This window comes from Myiozetetes cayanensis, unplaced genomic scaffold (assembly GCF_022539395.1).
Source record: "Myiozetetes cayanensis isolate MyiCay16 unplaced genomic scaffold, myiCay2020 scf41, whole genome shotgun sequence".
Taxonomy (NCBI): domain Eukaryota; kingdom Metazoa; phylum Chordata; class Aves; order Passeriformes; family Tyrannidae; genus Myiozetetes; species Myiozetetes cayanensis.
The window spans coordinates 787,609-810,806 of record NW_026087643.1 but is presented as its reverse complement, the minus strand read 5'-3'; the positions used below and the strand labels follow the sequence as shown (position 1 = coordinate 810,806).

The 23,198-nt window shown below is 57.9% G+C and overlaps 4 protein-coding genes across 4 annotated transcripts; 1 reads left to right on the top strand and 3 right to left on the bottom strand.

Annotated features, from left to right (window-relative positions):
- Positions 1-89: 89 nt before the first annotated feature.
- On the bottom strand, positions 90-3,460 carry SLAMF1 (signaling lymphocytic activation molecule family member 1). Its single transcript, XM_050330322.1, has 6 exons — positions 3,105-3,460; positions 2,725-3,006; positions 1,213-1,329; positions 853-917; positions 233-376; positions 90-146 (listed from the first exon to the last, which is right to left on the bottom strand). The coding sequence occupies exons 1-6, from the start codon at positions 3,421-3,423 to the stop codon at positions 90-92; spliced, it is 984 nt and encodes a 327-aa protein (XP_050186279.1). The 5' UTR covers positions 3,424-3,460.
- Positions 3,461-5,811: 2,351 nt separating this feature from the next.
- Positions 5,812-9,673, bottom strand: LOC126647790 (SLAM family member 5-like). The gene is made up of 5 exons (XM_050330321.1): positions 9,447-9,673; positions 8,090-8,410; positions 7,754-8,017; positions 6,798-7,245; positions 5,812-5,854 (listed from the first exon to the last, which is right to left on the bottom strand). The coding sequence occupies exons 1-5, from the start codon at positions 9,499-9,501 to the stop codon at positions 5,812-5,814; spliced, it is 1,131 nt and encodes a 376-aa protein (XP_050186278.1). The 5' UTR covers positions 9,502-9,673.
- A 1,942-nt stretch (positions 9,674-11,615) lies between these two features.
- CD244 (CD244 molecule) lies at positions 11,616-15,609 on the bottom strand. Its single transcript, XM_050330319.1, is given in 10 exon segments — positions 11,616-11,693; positions 11,774-11,833; positions 11,955-12,017; positions 12,171-12,236; positions 12,386-12,459; positions 12,695-12,808; positions 13,375-13,518; positions 13,521-13,643; positions 13,724-14,053; positions 15,525-15,609. Coding segments are annotated over 10 exon segments (1,137 nt in total).
- A 3,241-nt stretch (positions 15,610-18,850) lies between these two features.
- LOC126647788 (uncharacterized) lies at positions 18,851-21,244 on the top strand. Its single transcript, XM_050330318.1, has 3 exons — positions 18,851-18,902; positions 19,051-19,368; positions 19,670-21,244. The coding sequence occupies exons 1-3, from the start codon at positions 18,851-18,853 to the stop codon at positions 19,987-19,989; spliced, it is 690 nt and encodes a 229-aa protein (XP_050186275.1). The 3' UTR covers positions 19,990-21,244.
- Positions 21,245-23,198: the final 1,954 nt, after the last annotated feature.

Sequence of the window (23,198 nt, the reverse complement as noted above, 5' to 3'; positions counted from 1 at the left end):
CAGGGATGAGCAGGTGAATCCAGCCAGGAAAGTGGATTTTGGTGCCCATCAGCCAGGCTGGTGCAGCTGCCCACTGCCCCAAGAGAGGCTCAGGCCCTGGGCATCATCACACCAACATAAACCGTCGTGGGCTCCTGGGGGGGGCTCTGCAGCGAAGATTCAGGGGGGGCAAAGAGCTCAGTGAGGTGCCAGGGTGTGATGCCCAGCCAGGGTGAGGGGCAGCCAGCCTTACCTGGGAGAGGGGGGGGTGTCCCTGCAGGGTGGGGGGCTCTGGAGGGGCGTGGGGGGCTCTGCCAGGGGCCGCGGGGGGGCCAGTGGCTGCAGCGTAGATGGTGGTGCAGGAGGGGGGGTCGGCGGTGCGGGGCTCTTTTGGCTTCTGCAGGGGTTGGACAAAGGGCGAGCAGTGAGAGGCGAGTCCTTCCCTCCCTCCTCCCGCCGTTTCCCGCTCAGTTTTGGTTTAAGAGGAATAGGGGAAAGGAGGGAAACAGCCCAGAGTGTCCCCAAAGCCACCCTGGAGCGCGCTGGGGGTGGCGGGGGGCTCAAGGAGGCTGCAGCGCCCGAGTTTATTCCCGGCGATTCCCAAATTAAGGGTGACTCCCGGCACACGCGGGGTTGGGTGACCCTGCCCTCCTCCCATCCTCAGCCGCGGGGCTGCGTTGACACCCAGTGGCCAAAGCACGACACGGAGGTTGCCACCCACGGAGGAGGCACCGACCACGACCGTGCCCACGCTCCCCCCACCACCACTGCAGCACTGGGGGTCTAAAGCACCAAAGGAGCGTTTCGAATGCTGAAGGACACCCTTTTTTTTCCCCTTCCCCTTCATCGGGGGTCGGGCTGGTCGTGCCTCACCTCCACCCTCTGCACCTGAGAGTAGATGGTGTGCTCGGCACGGTCCTGCGTGGGCTCCTGGTCAGCTGTGGGGGGAGGGATCACAGGATGATTCAGGTTGGAAAAGACCTCTGGGATCACCTGCACCCCATCCCTACCTTGTCCCCCCCCCAGCCCAGAGCACTCAGTGCCATGGCCAGGCCTTCCCTGGACACCCCCACGGGGTGGGGACTCCCCCCTCCCTCGGAGGTCTTTTCATCCACGATTCTGTGACCCACAAGGTGCCCACGGCAATCCTTGGTCCCTGGTGCACCCACAGACCCCACAAACGCACACACACAGACCCAGCCCAGCCCACCACCCACCCCTGACCCCCCTCACCACGGGGCAGGGCCGGACGGGGGGTCCTGAAGACCCCCAGGAAGAGGATGACGATGACGACTGCGACGGGCACCACCAGCAGCAGCACGAGGAGCTCCAACCTCAGCCTGGCACTGCCTGGGATGGGGAGCAGAGAGGGGAAGGAGGGCCCAGGTCACCCCAGAGCCGAGCAGGAGGAGCTGCAGAAGCCGCTGGTTTTGGGGCTGGTTTAGGCAGAACAGGAAACGAGGTGGGAAATGATTGAGCTGAGCTCTCTCTCTCTTTTTAATCAGCTCGAGGCTGCACCAGGCAGTTAAAAACCTGCTGAGGGCGTGGATGGGGGCCAGACAAAGCCCCAAAGATGACTCTGTGGCTTTATCACCACTCTGCCACCTCAGAGGAGGGACAGTTTGGGGCCAGATAAAGCCCTAAAGACATCTCTGGTGGCCTTCTGGAGCCTGGCAGGGAGGCAGCCCCTCTGTCCCAGCTCCAGTGACCTCACACAGGGGTGGCACACAATGTGAGTCGGTTTTTTGGGGGGAAAAGGGGGTGAGAAACAAGTTAAACCCCCTCTGGGGCATCTCATTTCAGTCTCTGCTTTTCCTAAGCGAGAATCCCCCAGAGCTTTTCCCACGGGGACGTTTTCCCGGCACAGGTCACAGCAAGAGTCCCATCAGAGGTGGGACTTCACCTCAGTGTCCCTGGGGGAAGGGGCAGCCCCCACCTCACTCAACCCCCCAGAAAAATTCCCCCCACTCTGGTCACAAGAAAAAGCTGAAAAAAAAAAAAAAAACCCACTGAGCAAGAACGGGACTTTTGCCCCAAAAGCCTCCAAAGGGGAAGTTCTCACCGAGGGTTTTATCCTCCCCAAACCACCTGGGAGGAGTTTCAGGCCTCTAAAGCGAGCCTGGAGCAGCAGGGCGTGGAAAGGGCAGGGGCTGGGCTGGCTGGAGAGGGAGGTGGGACCTGCAGTCCCCGGGTCGGTGTTTATGGGGAGCCCAAGCAGGTGGTGCAGGGGCTGATTTTCTTGTAAAAAATGGACTTTTGATGGGGAATAAAATGGAGAGACAAAAGTGCCCTGCAGGGCTGGGAGGCTGCAGAGAGCTGGGTTGGGAAGTGGGGGCCTGTTTGGCCTGGAGAAGACTGAGAGGGGATGTCATCAATCCGTGCTAATACCTCAGATATCCACACAAATATCTAACCCCAGAGGGGAATCTCAGGAATCCACAGAAATCTCTCAAATATCCATAGAAATCTCTCATCTGAGCTTGGGGGAAGGGGGGGACTCTCACCAATCCATCCAAATCTCTCAACCATCCCTACAAATCTCTCAACCATCCCTACAAACCCCTCACCCGAGGAGGGGGGATCTCATCTCACCCATCCATCCAAACATCTCCCAAGAGACATCCCGACCCCACCCGGCCGTGTCACCCACTCTGGGTGACCCTGCCACGCCCTGGGTGACCTCCAGAGGTCCCTTCCAGCCCCAGCTGCTCTGAGATTCTGGGATTCTGGGATTCTGGGACCTACCCCCCGGCTCGTGGCTGCACTCGGAGGGGTGGAAGGTGACGGCCCGGCTGCTGACGGGGTTGGTGGCGGTGCAGACGCAGGAGGAGCTCGTGTTCCACGGGGGGTAGGAGAGGTGCAGGAAGCTGCTGTTCCCAGAGCAGGGCCCCCAGGTCCTGCTGTCCTGGCTGCCCCAGCTGTAGGAAACGTCATCCCCTCTCTCCGCCGTGCAGTTGAGGGCGATGCTGCAGCTCCCGTTGGCGACTTCCCTGCTGACGATGCGGATGCTGGGATGGGACACCGGCTCTGGAGAGAGGGGGTTACCTCATCAGGATGAGCATTTACCACCCTCCCACCTCCCAGACCTGCCCCCAGGCCAGGAGAACCCGGAATGTTCCTCTCACCGTAGACCTTCAGCTGGATCTGCTGCGCCTCCTCCTCCCGCCCTGTGCTCACGCTGTACTCGTAAATCTGCCCGTCCTGCCGGCTGGTGTTGAGGATTTCCAGGGAAAAGTCGGACTCGTGGAAGAGTATCTGCCCCTGGAAGTGGTTGGTGGGCTTGCCCCCCGAGTACTTGACCAGGACTTGCTTCTTGTGAGGCCCCCCCCGTTTCCAAAAGGCTTCCCTGAAGTCCAGGGTGAGGTTGCGGAGCCTGGGAGGGATCCTCAGGATCGTTGCCTTCCCCAGGGTGCCCAGCACTGTCTCACTCTCCCCGTGGTCCATTCCTGGGAGGAGGGTGGGGAGAAGGGCTGAGGCAGAGGGAGCTTCACCCCAACCATCCCCCTCCCTATCCCAGCTCTGCCAGAGGAGGGAGAATCCTCCAGAATCCTCAAGGAATCAAGCCAGAAGTGTCACCAGACCCACCCTGGTAATCCCCGGGCTGGGCCAGCCTGGGTTGCACGAGATAAGCCAGTTGAAGATGCAGCAGATTCTTGAACTGCATCCCCAGGGTCCTCCCCCACCTCCTGCCCGTGGGTGACAACACCAATCCAACTGTTCCCCACCCTGAGCTCTGCCCCCCTGCCCACCCCACAGGCCCTCAGAACCAAAGGAGAGACCCCCACCCCACCCTCAACCCCACATCCTGAACTCTGAGAGGAAGCTCTGCCTCCCCTCTGCTCTTCCTCCCCACCCTCCCCTTCCCAGAGCTCGCAGAGTCTGATTTGCATCTCCCTCAAATTCACAGCAGCACGGGGTGCTTTGGTTGCTCCAACCTGACCTTGGACATTCCCAGGGATCCAGGGGCAGCCACAGCTTCTCTGGGCAACCTGTGCCAGGCCCTCCCCACCCTCACAGCCAGGAATTCCTTCCCAATATCCATCCAAACCTCCTCTCTGTCAGTCTGAACCCACCCCCTCGTCCTGTCCCCTCCGTCCCTTCTCCAAAGTCTCTCCCCACATCCCTTGTAGCCCCTTCAGGTCCTGGAAGGCCCCAGTCAGGTCACTCCCAAAGCTTCTCTTCTCCAGGCTGAACAATCCCAACTCTCCAGCTTTTCTGATGGATCAGAGCTGCTCCATCCCCCTGCTCAGCTCCTCTGGAGTGGTTTGATATAAATCCCACTCTATCCCTCTCCTGGATGGTCCCAGGGGGGTTTCAGGGATTTCCAGGGCAGCACAGGGGAGGATCTTCTCCCCCCCCATCCCAACCCTCCCAAACTCTTTGCTGTGTTTCATTCAAGCCAAGTGACTCAGATTTGCCTCTCCATCCTTGGGCAAACAATCTGTTTTTGTAGGAAAAAGAGCGTGGGAGGAGGTGCCACCTCAGCCACCAGCGGTGGGAGCGCAGAAGGGACCCCAGGGTGCCACCCCCACCTTTCCTACCGCCTTCTTTCCATCAGGGTGGAAAAGAAAAGAGGGGGAATTACCCCAGAATGGCCCTGGGGAGGCCCAGGTAACCCCACAGCCACCTGTCCTGCAGCATCTTCCACTGGTGGGCTTGGAGGGGACGACCCAGGAGCCTGGACAGGCCTGGGAGGGATTTTGACTCTTCCAGGAGATCCCCCTGAGCTGATCAGAGCTCTCCAGGCACCCAGAAAATGGGCACTGCTCCCATTCTGATGGCAGGTGGCCCTGCCCAAGGCAGGTGGTTGGAACCAGATCATCCCTAAGGTCCTTCCAACCCAAAATATTCCATGATTTTATCCCTGGGGTAGCACCTCCCAGCAACCCAAACTGAGCATCACAACCAAAAATATCCCCAAACAACCTAAACTGAGCATTTAAAAAAAAAAAGAATACCCCTAAATAATCCAAACTGAGTATTACAATATAAAAATACTACCAAACAACCCAAACTGAGCATCACAACAAAAAATATCCCCAAACAACCCAAACTGAGCATCACAACCAAAAACTACTCCCAAACAACCCAAAATGAGCATCACAAAAAAGAATACCCCCCAAATAATCCAAACTGAGCATCACAACCAAAAACACCCCCAAACAACCCAAAATGAGCATCACAAAAAAGAATATCCCCCAAATAATCCAAACTGAGCATCACAATCAAAAATACTCCCAAACAACCCAAATTGAGCATCACAAAGAATACCCCAAATAATCCAAACTGAGCATCACAACCAAAACAATCCCAAACAACCCAAAATGAGCATCACAAAAAAGAATATCCCCCTAAATAATCCAAACTGAGCATCACAACCAAAAACTACTTCCAAACAACCCAAAATGAGCATCACAAAAAAAATACCCCCTAAATAATCCAAACTAAGCATCACAACCAAAAACATCCCCAAACAACCCAAACTGAGCATCACAACCAAAAAGAAAACACCCCCAAAGAGCCCAAACCGAGCGTTTCAGGGAGGCACGAACCCCAAGCAGCCCCCAGGGCGATGAGCAAAGGCAGCAGCGATGACGATGACGAGCAGCCCATGCTGGGAAGTCCGGGAGCCTCTGCCTGGCCGGGGTTAAAAATCAGCTGCCGGCTGTCCTTACGGGAACAGGTGCCCTCGAATCAGCGCCGCTCTCGTGGGCCATGAGTTTCCTGTTTATTTGGGGCTGAATACGGCTCTTTTTTTTTTTTTTTTTTAGTGGTGGTTTTTGATGGTTTTTTTTTTTTTAATCTGCCTTTCGTTTCTGAATCGGAAAGTATTCAAAGCGCCGGCTCGCGGTTCGGCAGAAACGACCCCAGAGACCTGCAGGGGGAAGCGGAGCCTCGGTTTATTCTTGCAACAAAACCTCATCCTCCAGCCGAGGGTCCTCAGCTCAAAAAAAAAAAAAAAAGAAGAAGAAATAACCTGTGAGGAAATAATTCCTTCGTCTTGCTGCGGCTTCTTCCCGGCGCTGGAACCTTTGAAAAGATACTAAAAGAAGCGGCAGGAGGACCCCTCGGCATCCTCAAACGCTGCTTCGTCCGCCCAGGGGGTGGGACCACCTCGGTGCCCACCCAGAGGGGTTGGTTCTCACCCGTGGGAAAGCCCCAAATATCCTGGGATTGACCCGCTTGGGGCTTTGTGGGATCCTCAGCCAGGAGGAGAAGGAGGAGGAGGTGGTCTTGGAAAACTCTCCCCTGGCAGAGGGAATCATCCCCTGCTGTCGGGATCGAGGGAAGGGCTTTTGCCTTTGGGTTTCTCCCAGTTTCGTTGCTTTCCCCGTTTTTTTTTTTTTTTTTGGAGGTGGGAGCAGCAGGAATTCACACAGCGAAGCATCACTGAGTCTTCGGCGAGTTTTGCCGTCAGCAGAATTATTTCTGACGGTAAAAACCACCCGAAACCGCCCCTGGGGGCATCCTGTGAGGCCCCTCCTCCCACCCAGAGAGCGGCCACTTCCCAATAATCAGCAGTTCGCAGCGGGGGAAGAACCCAGCAAAGCCCTTCCCGAGGAAAACTCCTTTCCCTTATCCAAAAGCTCAGCCTGAGATCTCCTGGTTGGGAATTTGGCTGAGGTGCAGCACCAGGCTCTGTGTTTATTCATTGCAGGAGGTTTTAGGGACATCTTGGGTCTTTTAAGAGGCAGATGAGCCCCAAACTTCCACGTGGGAATGGATCAGGACCCAAGAAAATATTTTCAAGGAAGGGGGGGGGGGAGGACCTCTGCAAAAATAAATATTGATGTTCAAACGACCCCCAGAACAGGCACCTAAAAACGTGGTGTTTGCGTAAAAATTTAATGTATAAACAGATATTTGTCCTCAAACCCAGAGGGAAAGCCAGAGGTGCCCCCTTGGCTCTGCCCCCTTGTCCTGAAAAACAGAGAATGCCCAAAATATCCAGAGAGCCCTTGGAAAGGCTCAGGCTGGGTGGCCCCACTGGTCCCACGGGGTGAAGGAGAGGAGGATTTCCTGGTGAACCCACGGAGGGAGGGATTAGGTGGAAATCATCTCCTCCAGCAGCCACTTCTCTCTGCACCCACGAGGTCTGGGAGCCCCATCCAGCTGCTGGTGACGTGGTGGGGGGTGAGGAGGCGAGGGCAGATGTTGACTGCAGCGTCCTCAGGCCAGAGCCAGGTGGAAGAAGAGCAGGAGGAGGTGCCCCAGGAACACCAGCCCGCCGGTGGCAGGTGCAGGATGCGTCAGAAAAGGATTCAGCTGGAGGCAGAGGGAGACCAGGGGTAGGGGGAGGGATCTGGAGTGATCCCAGTCCCTGATCCCTTCTCCAGGTGGGCTCCTGCCCCCCCCCCCACCAGCCCACAGTGCTGGGGGGAAATGGTCCCACAGCTCCTGATCCAAGGGATTGCAGGGACCACCCCCTTGGGGGTCGGGCTCTTCTCTTGTCCCACACAACCAGTGACAGGAGGAGAGGGAACGGCCTCAAGCTGTGCCAGGGGAGGCTCAGGTTGGCCATGAGGAGGAATTTCCTCCTGGAAAGGGTGGTGAGGCCTTGGCAGGGGCTGCCCAGGGAGGTTTGGAGTCCCCACCCCGGAGGCATCCAAGGAAGGACTGGACATGGCCCTCGGTGTGGATGGGGCAGGGGGTGGACTCGATGATCCTGGAGGTCTTTCCCAACCTCAGTGTCCCCCCAAAGCTACTCTGGGGCCCCTCCAAAGCCAAGGCCACCTCCCAGCCCACCCCACAGGGCAGCTCTGGCCCCTCCTACCTGTCCAGGAGCAGGGGTGCCTGTAGGTCAGCGAGGCGTTGTTGGAGGAGGCCGGGTTGCTGACCCTGCAGACGTAGGTGCCTTCCGAGGGGTTGAAGGAGACTTTCTGAACAGGGCCCTCCCCACCCTCCAGCAGGACCTGCCGGGGGGGGATCCACTCGTAGGTCACCTCCTGGAGCCCCACGGAGCACTCGAGGGTGGCGTTGCAGTGCTCTTGGTCGCCCTTGGTCACCGTCACCGTCACCCGGGGCTTGGGCACCGCGTCTGCCAGGGGAGGCAGGGAGGTCACCACCCCATCCCCACCCCGTGGGACGACCCTGCCCTCCTCCAGCTCACCGTACACCGTCAGGGTGACCCTGTCCCGGTCCTCCTTGCCCGTGTCATCCTCCAGGTACAGGTGGTACTCGCCGCTGTCGCCTTTCTGCAGGCGGCTGATCCGCAGCGAGAAGTTGGCGAAGAGCTCCAGGCGGTGCCTGGAGGTGCTGTTGGGGTACTGGAACTTCTCCTGGGGGCTCCAGCTGGCCAGCTTCCTGGTGTCGTTGAGCCGCCAGTGGATCCGGGAGTAGCTCCTCTGGTGGGCCGGGCTGGGGCTCAGGCAGACGACGCCGCCCACGGCGCCTGCCACGGCTTCGCTGTGGGCACCACACTGTGCCCAGGCTGCCAAAAACACCAGGGTGGTGCTGCTGGGACACCCCCAGCTCTGGGAGCTCCTCCCACGCTGCTCCCATTCCCGGTGGAACTGCTGGAACTGCTCCTGTTCCCAATGGAACTGCTGGAAATGGTTCCATTCCCCATGGAATTGCTGGAATTGCTCCCATTCCCCATGGAGTTGCTGGAATTGCTCCCATTCTCAATGGAACTGCTCCCATTCTCAGTGGAACTGCTGGAACTGCTCCCATTCCCCATGGAATTGCTGGAATTGCTCCCATTCCCCATGGAACTGCTCCCATTCCCCATGGAATTACTGGAACTGGTTCCATTCCCCAAGGGAACTGGTGCAACTGGTTTAACAGGTTCCATTCTCCAATGGAAATGGTTTAATTCCCCAATGGAACTGGTGCAACAGGTTTGACTGGTTCCATTCCCCAAGAAATGGTTTAATTCCCCAGTGGAGCTGGTGCAACTGGTTTAGCTGGTTCCATTCCCCAGGAGCTGGTTTAATTCCCCAGTGGAGCTGGTGCAACTGGTTTAGCTGGTTCCATTCCCCAGGAGCTGGTTTAATTCCCCAATGGAACTGGTGTAACAGGTTTCACTGGTTCCATTCCCCAGTGGAACCGGTGTAACTGGTTTAACTGGTTCCATTCCCACCCCTCCCCTCCGTGGGAAAAGCGAATGACCCTCTTTGCTTCCGATTTCCTGACACCTTCCGTGCCCTTCCACAAACAGGATTTCCACCCTCATCCACCCAGAACCCCCCCCCTTCCCCTCGAGGAGGAGATTTCTTTTTCTTCACTTTCACTTTTTGGGATCTTCTCCAGGCTCCCCCCCAGAGCTGCTTCACCCCCAGAGTGGTGGTGGCTTGGGGGGAGCCGAGGGGGTCACCCCTCAGGAGCAGCACCCGGATGGGGACAGTGGGGGGGAGGGACAGTGGGGACAGGGTTAGGGTTCACCCCAGCACATCCCCAGGGTCCCCCAGTGTCCCCCACCATCCCCAAAGCCAAGCCAGCCCCACACCCTCGCCCCGCTGCCGTACCTGGAGGGACGATGACGAGGAGCAGGACGAGGTTCACAATCAGCCCCAGCGCCATCTTCTCTCCCCGCTTCTCTCGGGGTTCTCACCCAAACCCAGGGGTGCAAATCCCTCCTGTCTGGGCAGATTCCCAGCGAGGAATCCCCCCCCCTTACCAGATCCTGCAGCCCCCCTTGCCACTGTCCCCAAATGTGGGGCTGGGGGGCTCTGCAGGACAGGAGAATCCCGTCGGGGAGAGCCCCTTTAGTAACGCTCAGCTCACACAGTTCCTCCTGCAGCGCTGGCGGGAAATCACCCGCCCAGGAGGCCTTGAGGAACCCCAGACTTTGGGGCGTTGATGCCGCCTCGTGGGACCCTTGGGAACAGGCAGCAACCCTGAATTCCCCCCTTCCACACCGGGGGGACACCTCACAGAGCCCCTCATGGAGCACCAACCTGCCCACTGCAGCCACCCCAAAATCATCCCAGTGGTAAATGGGACACAGATCCCACCCAGGGTTCCCATTTCCACACACCCAGGGCCGATGTCTGAGCCTCAGGTGGCACCAGGACAGGGTCAGGTTGGGCATCAGCAGGAATTTCCCCATGGAAAGGGTGGTGAGGCCTTGGCAGGGCCTGCCCAGGGAGGTTTGGAGTCCCCAGCCCTGGAGGTGGCACTGAGTGATGAGGTGGGGATGGGGACATGGGGTGGACTCGGTGACCTTCGAGGGCTTTTCCAGCCTCAGGGGCTCCCTCAAGGGGGGAAAAATGGCCCCTGGTTTTAATTAATAGTAATTAATGGTGATTAATGATGGGCAAATGGCCTCTGGTGGCTTCCCACGCACCGACAGGAGAACAAAGGGCGCCCGCTGAGCTCTGACCCACTTTAATCCCAGGAAATGAAAATAGAGATAAAATGAAAAATAAAATAAAAATAATCTAAAAAAAAATTACAAAAAAATTCATTAAAAAAATAAAAATGACACGAAAATTAAAATAAAATAAAGGTAAAAGAGTTTAAAAAATAAAATAAAATAAAATATAAAAAAAAAAATAAAATAAAATATAAAATAAAATAAAATATAAAATAAAATAAAATATAAAATAAAATAAAATAATATAATAAAATAATATAAAATAAAACAAAATAAAAGAGCCCGAGGCTTGGCACAGTTTAATCCCAGAAAATTAAAATAAAAAATAAAAATTAAATTAAATTAAAATCGTTTCAAAAATAAAAAAATAAAATATCATAAAAAATAATTTTAAAAATAAAAATGAAATTTAAAAAGCCTGAGCCCTGATCCAGTTTAATTAAAATAACATTAAAATAAAATAAAATTTCCATCCCCTCCTGAACTTTTCCCACTGAATCCATCGTGTCCCAGACCCCGCTGCCGACTCCCACGTGCAGAGGGAGATGATGTTATGGCTCAAGAAGTGTTGAACTCTTTCCAGGACACCGCAAAAGCCGAAGATGGAACTCGGGGTGCTGGAAAACCAACCCGGCTGTGACAGCAAAGCCTCTCCCGACCCCCACCCCCCCGACCCCCTTAATGATCCCAATTAACGCTCGTTTCGCAGCCACAAAGCTGGACGGGGAGGGAGGGGACCAAAGTGCCAGCTCTCTTTTGAATGGCGAAGAAAAACCCCTGATTTTCCCCCTCGGGAAGATCTTTGAAGCCTCAGCCCCTTTTCCTTCCCCTTCCTTCTCCCTGGAGGGCCAAGAGCACCTCCATCCCTTCAGGCTTTCCATCCCTTCGGACATTCCCGAGCCTCAGACGAGGCAATTCCTGCTTCCTCCCCTGCGCCAGGGGTGCCTTTCGGGCTATAAAGAGCCAATTAAGCTAATTAAACAAGCGCCTCGTGCAGTTCAGCTCGTGTTTGCACCTAAAAAAAAATAAAAAACTGAATTCCCGAACTTGTCAAGCCCTAAAAACCTAAAAGGTCCCATATCCCCTCCTCCTCTTCCACTCCCACTCCCACCAGTCCGATTCCATCTCCCCAGGAGACAGTTTTCCATCCCAAAGTCTCCAAAACACAGCTTGGGGTGGGGGGAATCCTTCCCAAAAAAAACCTATTTCTGGCACAGTTTTCTGGGACAAACCCCCGGGTGGAGTTTCCAGGTGCTCCGGGAGAGCAGGTCCAGAGGGAAGGGAATCTCCAGGGAATCTCCAGGGAATCTCCAGGGAATTAGGAGAGGTGGAGACTGGCAGGAGGTGGGGGTGGGGTCCGCAAAGAGGGGCGCCAGGGTCGGGGACCGCCCAGATCCTGCAGGGAAACGGGTGGGATTTAGCACACTGAGACCCCAAAAATATTTGGAGACCCCTCCCCAAGGAATCATCTGTTACCTCTAAATAGGCAGTGGAGACCAAAGCTGGGTCCAGCCTCTTCCTCCTGAGAGAAGGAGACTGTGGAGAAGAGGAGGAACCTCCTGTTAAGGGAGAGTGGGAGTGGGATGGGGAACCCACCACCCAAAGGGGTTTGGTGTCACCACAAATGGGGTCAGGGAGGAAACCAGGACAGCCTCACCCTCCTGCTGAGCTGGACAGTGGAGTAGATGGTGCAGCTTCCAGGTTGCTGCCGGTCCTCCTGCTGGTTGGGATGAACAAAAAAAAAAAAAGCAAATTTTGGGGGTGAAAGAGCGGATTTGGCAGCTGGAAGAAACGGGTTCAGCATGGGGGGCTCACAGGGAGCCTGTGGGGCAGCTCCAGACCCTCCAGGAGGGACCCCCAGCACTGACCCTACCTGTGTTGTGGGGCAGACCACGGCGTACACGGTGTTTGGTGCCTGGGGGGCCTCAAAGGTGCCGTTCTGAGGGAGAGAAAAAAACCCCCAGGGTGGTTAAAACAAAACCCCAAACAACCCAAGATGGTTAGATGAGCTGGGAGGGCTTTTCCAACCTGAATTATTCCAGGTAGGAGGGGACACTCAGGGACACACACCCCCCCCCCAGCACTCACGGGGTCTTGGCTGGTTTTGTCGCTTCCCACCTCCTCGTAGATGGTCAATGGCTCCTCCACGGGTCCAGGGGGGGCTTTGAAGGGTCAGTGTGAGACATCAGAACCCCCAGATTGGGGGGTTCAGCCCTCAAGAAAAGCAAAGCAAAGCAGAGGGAGAAAAAAAAAAAGTCCCTCAGCAACTGGGAGGTTTTGTTTGTGGGCAGCTTGGAATAAAGCGAATATCCAAATGGGAATTGTCCTCCAGGTCCCACAGGGTTGGGTTTCTCCTCCTGAGAGACCAATTCCTGCACCCACCCCCCCAGGACAAACCTTCTGGGGGGCTTTTCCTTCTCTTCCTCCACCAGCAGCAGGTGACAACCAGGAGGAGCAGGGTCAGTCCCATGGCCGAGGTCACTGCAGACCACAGGATGAGGGGGGAAAGATCTGCAGGGGAGCCACAGAATCCCAGAACAGCTGGGGTTGGAAAGGGAACCTCTGGAGATCCTCCTGTCCACCCCTCCCCCCCCGGCCAAGGCAGGGTCACCCCGCAGTGACAGGACAAGGGAATGGTTTCCCACTGACAAGGAACAGGTTTGGTTGGGATATTGGGAAGGAATTCCTCCCTGGGAGGGTGGGAATGGCCTGGCACAGGTTGCCCAGAGAAGCTGTGGCTGCCCCTGGATCCCTGGGAGTGTCCAAGGCCAGGTTGGAGCAACCTGGGACAGTGGGAGGCGTCCCTGCCAATCCCAAACCATCCCATGATTCTACAACTCTGTAAATTAATACGTTTACCTTAAATACATAAATATAAAATACATAAGTATATATTTATATATATATATATTTATATGATTTTTTTCCCAGTGTTTTTGAGCACTGAAAATACCCTTTTTTTTTTCCTTGTGAAGCTCTGAGATCTGGGATTCTTGGCACTGTCCTGTGCAGGGCCAGGAGCTGAACTCGGGGTTCCCTTCCAGCTCGGGAATTCCGTGATTCCCAAAAAAAATCACCTGAGTGGTGACAGAGAGCCACGATGTCAGCGCTGGCCGTGCTCCAGCTCACGGGGTTGCTCACATTGCAGAGGCAGATGGTGGGATCAGCATCCACAGGGACCTGCAGGAACAGCTGGGGATGCTCCAGGGCCGTGGGGGGATCCCCCTGCACTTCCAGCTGTAGGAGACGTTGCCAGGAGCAGGAACGCTGCAGGTCAGGGAGATGTTGCACCAGCCCTGCTCCCAGGGAAGAACCTGTGCCTGCAGATCCACCCAGGGAATGGGATCTGTGGGATCAGAGAGGGTGAGAAGGGACAGGGGGGATCGAAGGACAGAGGGATGGGGGGATGGGGACGCAACCACTCACCCCACACCGACACACAGAAGGACAGATGGGTGACAGTGCCTGATGGATCCTCAAACTCGACCTTATAGACCCCCCTGTCTTCCTTTCTAACCGGGGAGATCCTCAGGGAGAGGGTGTCTGGCTGGAAAACAACTCTCCCAGGAAAAGAACCGCCGGTGTAGGAGACACGTCCATCCTTCCAGGCCGTCAGGATGCGTTTCCATTTTCCTTCATCCGTCTTCACTTTCCATTCCACTGATTTCCACTCCCGTGGAAAACGTCCCCGTCCCTCTGGCAGCAGCTCCAGCTCTCCAGCGGTGGACACAGCTCTTTCCAGGCATTCCTGGGCTCCTAAAGCAGAGAGTGGGATGAGCCCCAGGTGGGATTGTGACCCCAGGAGATGCTCTGTGGCTGCAGGGGGGGGGGCACGGTCACTGCTGGAGCCCCCCCCATGCTCCAGACCCCCAGCACAGTCCCTCCCATCCCACTTCCCCACCTCCATCCACCCCAACGATTCCATTCCCTCCTCACCACCCCAGCCCTGCTGTGTGTGTCTGTCCCCCCCACCCCCACCTTGAGGGGGGAGGGGGAATTTTTCCCTCTTGACCTTTCCCCCCCCCCTTTTTCTGTGCTTGCCCCTTTTCAGAGCAGCCCCGGATGTCGAAGGGCTGTGGGGGAGGTGACAAAAAACAGCCCCCCCAAACCCTGGGAACATCCGGAGGGCCGAGGCCACTTCCTGGAGCTCTGTGTGGTCGGGGTGGCTTTGGGGGGGACACAGGGGGGGGACCCTGAGCTGAACCTGGTCTTTGCAAAGCCTCACGGGTGTGAGGACACCCCGTGCTCCCCCTGGACTCGGCAGATCCAGGGAATATGAGAGGTTGGAACGAGAAAAGGCACCAAAATCCCCCCACTGGGAAAATGGGACTATTTATCACCTGGGACCTGCAGATCTTTAAAAGGGGCCCTTCCCACTGCTCCAGCTCCTAAATATTTCCTGCAGAACGCAAGGGATTAGCTCTCAGTTGCTGCTCTGATGTTGCTGGGCAGGTGGGAGAGGGTCTTAATGATTCTGGAATTGTGGAACAGCCTGAGTTGGAAGGGACCCACAAGAGTTACCCGGTCCAACCCCTGGCCCTGCACAGACACCCCAAGGATCCCACCCTGTCCCTCAGGGCATTGTCCAGCTCTGACAGCCTTGGGGCTGTGCCCACAGCCCTGGGGAACCTGTTCAGCTCCCAGAAAACCTCTAGGGGAACAACCTTCTCCTAAAATCCAACCTCAACCTCCCCAACTCAGCTCCAGCCGTTCCCTGGGTGCTGTCCCTGCTCACACAGAGCTGCCCCTCGTGAGGAAGCTGCAGCCCCCCCGAGCTCTCCCCTCAGTCTCTTCTTCTCCAGGCTGAACACACCCAGCTGCAGCCAGAAGATGCTCCAGGGCCAAGCTGGACCCCAAACCCTGGTTTTTCCCCTGCTCTTTTTAGGAAGAAGCCCCTCAGCCGCCACCAGCTCCCCTGAAATCACTGGGAAAAGTTGCCGCGTTTGTCCAGCAGAGGGATTTGACCTCAGAAAGCCGCGTTTTTGGGGTCAGGAAAGGTCACGGCCACGGGCATCGCCCTGTCAGGAAGTGGCTACTTTCGGACAAACCCCTTGTCCAAAAACGCTGCCCAGGAAGGGGAACTGTGTCCCCCCCCCCACCCCTCCCTGTGTGAGAACCGGCCCGGATCGACCTGCCCTGGGCAGAGAAGTGAGGAAAACCCCCCCAAAAAACCCACCCAGCCCCTTCCCGCCTCCCTAGGGACCCCCAGGGTGTGACCCCTCCTCACCTCGGCCGCTGGCCACGACCACCACCAGTAGCATCAGCATCAGCAGCAGCGCCGAGGGGCACCGGGGACCCCTGAGCCGGAGCATCTCGGAGCGAACCCCCCCAAACCAGCACAAGGTCCCGGCGGTGCCGGGAGGTGCGAAAACCCCCTCGGTGAGTGCCCGGCGGCGACTTCCTCTCCTGCCTTCGCTCCCCTCCCTCCTCCTCCTCCTCCTCCTCCTCCTCCTCCTCCTCCTCCTCCTCCTCGTGATCTCAGCCGTGACCCCCGGGCAGCCCTTCCTTCAGGGTGGGTGCTGGGTGGGTGCTCGGGTACCCCGTGCGGTGGAGGGGCAAGGATGGGTCGGGCTCGGGGCCGGGCAGCCCCCAAACCTCCGAGGAAATTAATTTTACTGACCCGAGAGGGGGAGGGTTTGGGGGTTTTGCTTTCCCTTTTGCGGCTCCTTCGGGGAGGAGAAGCCGCTCCAGGCACGGTTTGGATCTCGGTGACCTCAGAGCCCACCAGCGGCAGGATCGGGCCCGTGGGGAGCCCAAAGACCCCCCTGCCCCGTGCTGTGGGGTCGGGGAGCTGGAGAGCCCGGCCAGGGGTCTCCCAGCAGATGTGGGGGCAGCACAGCCAGGCTGATCCTGCCTTCGTCTCCCTCCACATCTCCACCTTTCCGTGGGACAGAGCAGGTTGCCCTTCTCCTCATCTGCTCCCTCTGCTGAGCCCGAGGTAATCGTGGGAGCATTTTGGGGTCAAAAAGCCTCAGCATCACTTAAATCGGGCTGTTACCAACGGATTATTGTAAAAAATTATTGGGTTTTTTTTAAGGAAACTTTGTATTTCTAGGAAAATGTTCTCAAGGATTTGCCTTGTTGTGGGAAGCAAAGGGGGAGGGTGGTGAGTGAGAGCTTCACCAGAGCTTCCTTTCACTGCCTTTGGAAAATGGGATTTCCTTTGTATCAGCCTTGGAGAACAAATAAATATTGGGAGAAAATAACGCAGGCGATGCCAAGCTGAGGAAGTCATTAGGGAAAGGTGAGTGGAGGTGGAGGATACAAGAGAAGGAGGAACTGAAAACACTTCCCAAACTGCTCTCAGGCTCCCTAGGGGTGAGAAGCACCAGAGGTTTATTTATTCCCTCTCCCGAATATCTCAGCTCCAGATCTGTAAATAAATCCGGGATGGCTTCCGCAGCTGGAAGGAGCACCGTGTTATCTGGGAGCAGCACCGAGTTCAGTCGCTCCCTTATCTGGCCCAGACACCACCTCGAGCAATCTCCGGCGGAGATATTCATGAGCTTGTCCCCAGGGTGGTTCTCCGGTGCTCCGGCAGCTTTTTCCTGGGATATCCAGGGTGTCACTGGAAGAGAGCAAGAGGCGCCGGGGTCAGCGGTGCCTAAATCCGATCACTCCCGCCGTCTGCTCCTGGCCCTTGGAGCCGCGCCACTAATCACCTTATGGTAAGCTCATTGCCATTCCCGGGCGGCTCCCAGCCATTCCCGATCCCGCTGATGGCTTGGAAAACCCTGTCTGGGCGCTGAGTGATGCGTGGGATGAGCTGGGGACCGGGGTGGGGGGTTCAAGCTGAGCAGGGCCCTGGTTCTACCAGGGGGATGCGAAAAGAGGGGGTAGTTCCCAGCCAAAAAAAAAAAACAAACCCAAAAAAGTCTTGGAAAAAGGCACTGGGAGAGGAGAGGGGTGGGATGAGCGGGATTTCTGCAAGATGGACAGTCCAGGTGTGTCCCCGAGGATGCTGAGGGGTCCCCACTCCATCTCCAGGGGGTTGCAACCCCATCAGTGAGGGAAACGGCTCCCGGAGAAGCTCCACGGCTTTCCCTCCCTCCCCACGCGGTGCCCCGGCAGTGACGCGGGACGCTCCAGCTCCCACGGCCCCTTTCTCTCTCTCTCTCTCCTCTCCTCGCCCCTCGTCCCCTCACAGGCAGAGGAGAAAAAAAACACAACTAATTAAGGCTACAAAGGGAAAAGCGGCGTTTTGTGAGGCTGGAAAAAAAAAACGTCGGCTCCGGAGAAGGGGCTGAGCCGATTAATTAGAGCTTTTGTCTGCGGCCCCATTCAACACGTAGAGAACAATTTACATCAAGGGGACCTTCCTCGGGCTGGAAAAGCTCTGCCCGGGGAGGAGGGGGGAGGAAAGGCGAGTGAGTGGAAGGAGGAAACATTTACCACGTCTCACGGACCGTGCTGAGGAGGAAGGGAAGACGCCGCACACTCGAAGCACCGCATTGCAGAGGGTGTTTTTATTCAGCGCATCATCCGCTCTTCCTCATTCTCCTTCCAGCTAAATTTGGCCCCCGAGATGCGCAGACGAGGAGGGCGACGGGGGGTTTGGGGTGGAGGGAGGGGGGAGTCTTGGGCTCACAAAGCTGCCCTCCGGGGCCTCGGGATGGCTTTGGAATGAGGTTTCCCGGCTCCGGCGCTTGGGAAGGCGGTGCAGCCGAACGGGGCAGGTGATGCTGCGCGAAGGGTCCCGTGGGGACCCCCGCGGTCCCCCTTCCCCATGTTCGCAGACAGGCAGCTTTGTGAATGCTTTCCCGGTTTAAAGCAGTCCATCCCGCCTGCGCTGGCGCTTCGAAACCACTCCGGGAGGAAAAGAAATCCAAAGATTTTTTTTTATTTATTTATTTTTAAAGCCGGATCCTCTCGCAGACCGGAGCGCGGCTCTGCCCGGGAGGTGGCAGCATTAGACCGCGCTCAGCTGGGCTCGGCCTTGAGCCCCCCTCAAAAACCCGTCCCGCGGGGAGCTGAGCCCCCTCGCACTGCTCCCAAATCTCCCCGGGGAAGCACCAAACCGGGATGGAGCTGCGCGGGGGCTGCATCCAGGGGGAAAACAGCATCTTATGGAGTCACTGAGCCTATTCCCAGCTAAAATCCACCTGTCGTTGGGGGTGCAGCCGAGTGCCTGTTCCCAGCTGGCTCTGATGGGAAAAGGGCCGGGATGAGCAAGGAAGGACCCCCCACCCCAGCTCTGCCCGTGCCCCCCACCCCCACCCCCGCGAGCTGGATCGTCATCCCCGGCCTCCGCGGGCTTATCCATCACCTGCACGGGATCCCAGGGAAGCGGGAGCTGCTCCTTCCCTCTCCTGCCTGTCCCGGGGCAGAGCCGGGTCCCGGCATCCACCACCCACCACCGCTTCCTCCACCAAGCCCGTCCCACCGCCAAGTTACCACTTCCCTCTGCCCACGGGCATCCATGTGCTTCCCGGCTGCCAGCCTTGGGCAATCCCCCCTCTGGCAGCGCTGCCGCCGCTCCCGGGTCCCGGGGAGGGTCTTGCCCCAGTGGGTTGGGGGCTGCAGCACCCACGCAGCCCCACGCGAGGAGGGGACATGCTCGGAGCAGGGGCCACGCTCCTCTGCTGTTTGCTGGTGGCAGTCGGGGGTAAGGATGCTCCCGGGGCTGGGGGGGACGCCAGGGCAGGTGGGGTTGGGGCATCCTGGCAGCTCCAGCCGCCGTCCCTAGGGGTGATTTTGGTGGGGGAGGAGGTGGAGACCCCCCTCTGCCTCACCCCACCCCTGGTGCCTTGCAGGGCTGCGTGTCCCGGTGCTGTGGGGGCTGCAGGGACAGTCCCTGTCCTTCCCAGCCCTGAGTCCCGTCTTTGAGGACATCGCCCGCGTCACCTGGAGGACCCGGGGGACCCACATAGCCGAGGCCAAGCCCCGGGAGAAGAAATTCTCCGTGGATTACCTGCCTGCCTTCCATGGGCGGCTCTTCATCCACCCTGCCAACCTCTCCCTGGAGATTGGGCAGCTGAGGCCGGAGGACAGTGGGAACTACGAGGTGGTCGTGGACACCTTGTCCGACCCCACCTCCCCAAAGACCTTCCAATACTTTCTGCGGGTTTATGGTGAGTCCAAAGCTGGAGCAGGAGCTCCATCCCATGGAATTTCCCCCCACCTCTTTGACAACGTGGAAGAGCCTGGGGTGGGCATGTGGTCAGTGGAGGAATTTCCCTTCCTCTTTCGGTGTCTGCTGCACCCACCGCACCCAGCCCTGGTGGCTCCCAAATCCCGGGGGGGAGTGTGGGAGGGGCTGCACCCACTAACCCCTGTCCCAGTGGCACCCAGCACCTCCCTCCTTCTCAAAAGTGGGGGCCAGCCCCCTAACCACCCACTGGCCCTGTGTCACACCACGCCCTGTGCCCACAGGTGAGCCCTCCGAGCCCGGTAACGCAGCAGGACACGGTGGGAGCACCGCGACCCCCCCGGGGGTGACCGAGCCACGCCCTGGAGACCCCACAACGCCGGGCACGGGCGGGGGGCAGCCCCCCGGGGGCAGAGAGGGGCTGGGAACCTGTGGGGGGTGGAGACACTACTGTGTGCTGAAGGGGTACCTCGTGGCCGCCGTCCTGGGGCCGCTGCTGGTGCTGCTGGTCATCGTCCACCTCGTGACCAGGGACAAAGTGTCAGCAGGGGATGAGTCCCCCAGAGCTGCCATCCCTCAGGGATGGTCCCCATGGCAACGGTGAGCCCCTGTTCGTGCTCTGCTGCCTCAGAGCTCCCCCATCCAGGGGAAGCCGAGGTTGTCCTCAGGAAAGCCCCTCGAGGGTGGGAAGTGCAGGACGTTGAGGCAGCCGCGTTTCACAAGCGGCTGCCCCGAAATGTGGCAATGCCACTTCCCCCCAGAGGCCACCAGAGCTCGTGGAAGGACCCAAACACATCGTGGCACGTCCCTTCTCCACACATAAACACACACACACACAATCCAGGGATCCTGGGACACCGCCGGGCTCGCGTTTCCGACCCCAAATGCGCTGCGAGCGTCCCATAAAACCTCCCCTAGTTTATAATAAGTGAATTATTTACTGGTGACCCTGAGTAAATGCTGCACAGCATAAATTATTGAGTGGCAGATCTGTCAAAAAGTTCTCATAAATAAGTTATCCGGTGCCGTCTTAATGTTCCCAGTAAATTACTCATTCAATCTCCCGTCTAAACGCTCTCCTGGGGAAATTACTCCTGCCTGCTGATTTATGAATTAGGCCTGGGCAAACGAGGACGAGGAGGAAGGAGGGCCCTGCCAGGACAGCCCAGGGTTTTGCCTCGCCAGGATTCCTGAGCCCATCCCTGGGCTCCCCCTCTGGGTGCTCTGGGATGGGGTTGGGATGGATCCTGGTCCGTGTGGTGATCCCAGAGGGATTGTCCCCAGCCTGGTGTGTTCAGCATCATCCCAACAATCCTGGGGCTCTGCAGGGGTCCCACAGCTTCCCAAAGTTTGGGGGAGCACAGGATCCACTCCCAGCCCTGCCCTCCAGGAGGGACTCAGGGGGGATCCCCCAAATCCACCCAGCACTGACACCTTTCCCTGTCCCCAGCAAGGCCAAATCCTCCTCACCAGCAGCCTGGGATTGCTGTGTCCACCTCCATCATCCCAGGAACCCAATCCCTTGGGTTGCCAGAGCCTCCTGGGAGAGTGGGAGAACGGGATTTGCCCCCCCGTGGAAGGGCTGGGATGGCTCCCTGGGGATGCTCCTGCCTCTCCGGGGCTCCCCTCACCCCTCACCCCCACGTGGGGTCCGTTCCGGTGTTTGCTTTAACAATTAAATGTCGGTTTGGGGGACAATTATTTATTTAAAGGGAACAACGTGTTAACAAGATCCCGATGTAATCCCCGGTGACAGATGTCGCCTTTATTAGCACCTCTGTCCGAGCCGAGAGCCCGGGAGGCAAAAACAAACACACACAACTACAAGGCTCGTTAGGAGATGCAGGAATTAAGTGTGAGAGGGGAAATAAATATTCAAAGGCAACAACGACAGCCCTGAGATTGTTGTTGTTGGCGCCGGGGGTGGGGAAGTGAGGGGCTGGAGTGACCCTGGAATGACGCTGGAGATGGATCCTGTGCCTGGGCTTTGTCCCCCCCTTTTTGCCCCTCGATGCTTGAACCTGCTCCCTGGAATATGAGGAGGAATTTCCTCCTGGAAAGGGTGGTCAGGGTCTTGGCAGGGGCTGCCCAGGGATGGTGGGGGAGTCCCCACCCCTGGAGGTGGCACTGGGGGACAAGGTGGGGATGGGACACAGGGATGGACTGGAGGGCTTTTCCAACCTCAGGGATTGTGGGATTCCCTGAGCAGGGAGCAGCAGGATTTAGGAGATGGGGAGGCTGAGGCCCAGCTGGCAGCACCCAAAGGAGAGGCATCACAAGGAATCCCGGGTGGAGAAATCCCCAATCCTGGAGCAGCAGGGGATGGGACAGGATTATTTCTGGGAGAACCAGCTCAGTCCTCGGGCACTGCCTGGGGGGTTGGAGAGCAGATTGTGACCCCCACCCAGAGCAGGATTAGGCCAAGGAGCTGCTGGGGGGTGGCTGGGGAGGGGTGATGGGTGGGGGGAGATGGGGATGGGGGTCCCACAGCCAGGGCAGGGCCAGGGGGTGGGGCTGAGAATGGTGGCACCCAGCACCCACCAGCACCCACCAGTACCCACCAGCACCCCCCAGTCCACCAGCACCCACAGGCACCCTGTGCCACCCCCTACAGCCCCCATCAGTGCTTCCCACAGGGCTGAGCCCCCTCCCCCAGCTCTCCCCACCCTCCTTCCCCTCTTCCCTGCCTCCCTCCTTCATCCCTTCATCCCTTCATCCCTCACCCCCCTCGTGGAACGTGGTTTAAATCTCCCGAGGAGCTCAGGAGTTATTTTGAGGGGCTGGGGAGGGGGGAAGGAGCCCAGAGAGGCTTTTCCTTGGGAAATCAAGTTTCCTGCAGCTCCACAAATCCCAATCCTCGGTGCAGGCAGGAGCTCCTGGCCCTCCTGGACGGGAGTTAATTCCCATGGGATGGAGGTCGGGGATAGAGGAGCGAGTGAACACCGGGCAGAGAGGCTTCCTGGGAACTGCTTTTTTTTTTGTGTGGGGTGGGGAGGAGGGAAAAAAATATAAAAATATAATAATAAAGAGCCTGGAAGAGCTGGAGCAGAGACTCTTCCAGCCTGGCAGGAATTCACCTGCCTTTCCTGCTGGAAGCACTTCCCATACCCCAAAAATAATGGAAAGACACTCAAATTCTGTTACTGGTGAACAGGCAGTGAAATTCCTTCCCCCACAGGGACCCCCCGGGCCCCCATCCCGGGACGAGGGAGGGAATCCAGGCGGCTGCTTCCAAACGGGTCCTGGAAGGCGCCGGGAGGCTCCGGATAAATATCCCGATGATTGTTGTTATTGCTGGCGCAGATGGGGCTTTCACGGCCCGCCGGAGATTCCCGGCACGCCCCCCGGCGCTCGGGGCGGCGAGAAAACCGGCGGCCCGTGCCAATCCCGGCTCCGGGGTCTCCCGATGCCAATCCCAGCTCCGGATCTCCTGATGCCAATCCCGGCTCCGGATCTCCCGATGCCAATCCTGGCTCCGGATCTCCCGATGCCAATCCCGGCTCCGGATCTACCAATGCCCATCCCGGCTCCGGGGTCTCCCGATGCCAATCCCAGCTCCGGATCTCCTGATGCCAATCCCGGCTCCAGATCTCCCGATGCCAATCCTGGCTCCGGATCTCCCAATGCCAATCCCGGCTCCGGGGTGTCCCAATACCAATCCCGGCTCCAGGGTCTCCCGATGCCAATCCCGGCTCCAGATCTCCCGATGCCAATCCCGGCTCTGGATCTCCCGATGCCCATCCCAGCTCTGGATCTCCTGATGCCAATCCCGGCTCCGGATCTCCCGATGCCAATCCCGGCTCCGGATCTCCC

Coding starts and splice junctions, on each gene's coding strand:
- SLAMF1 (XM_050330322.1), bottom strand. CDS start 3,423: ATGGACCACGGGGAGAGTGAGACAGTGCTGGGCACCCTGGGGAAGGCA. Junction 1,330..2,724: donor GTGCAGCCACGAGCCGGGGG/GTAGGTCCCAGA, acceptor TCCCCATCCCAG/GCAGTGCCAGGCTGAGGTTG. Junction 918..1,212: donor CCGTCCGGCCCTGCCCCGTG/GTGAGGGGGGTC, acceptor CTCCCCCCACAG/CTGACCAGGAGCCCACGCAG.
- LOC126647790 (XM_050330321.1), bottom strand. CDS start 9,501: ATGGCGCTGGGGCTGATTGTGAACCTCGTCCTGCTCCTCGTCATCGTC. Junction 8,018..8,089: donor GGTCACCCTGACGGTGTACG/GTGAGCTGGAGG, acceptor CTCCCCTGGCAG/ACGCGGTGCCCAAGCCCCGG. Junction 5,855..6,797: donor CGCAAACACCACGTTTTTAG/GTGCCTGTTCTG, acceptor TTCCCCCTGCAG/GTCTCTGGGGTCGTTTCTGC.
- LOC126647788 (XM_050330318.1), top strand. CDS start 18,851: ATGCTCGGAGCAGGGGCCACGCTCCTCTGCTGTTTGCTGGTGGCAGTC. Junction 18,903..19,050: donor TTTGCTGGTGGCAGTCGGGG/GTAAGGATGCTC, acceptor GGTGCCTTGCAG/GGCTGCGTGTCCCGGTGCTG. Junction 19,369..19,669: donor ATACTTTCTGCGGGTTTATG/GTGAGTCCAAAG, acceptor CTGTGCCCACAG/GTGAGCCCTCCGAGCCCGGT.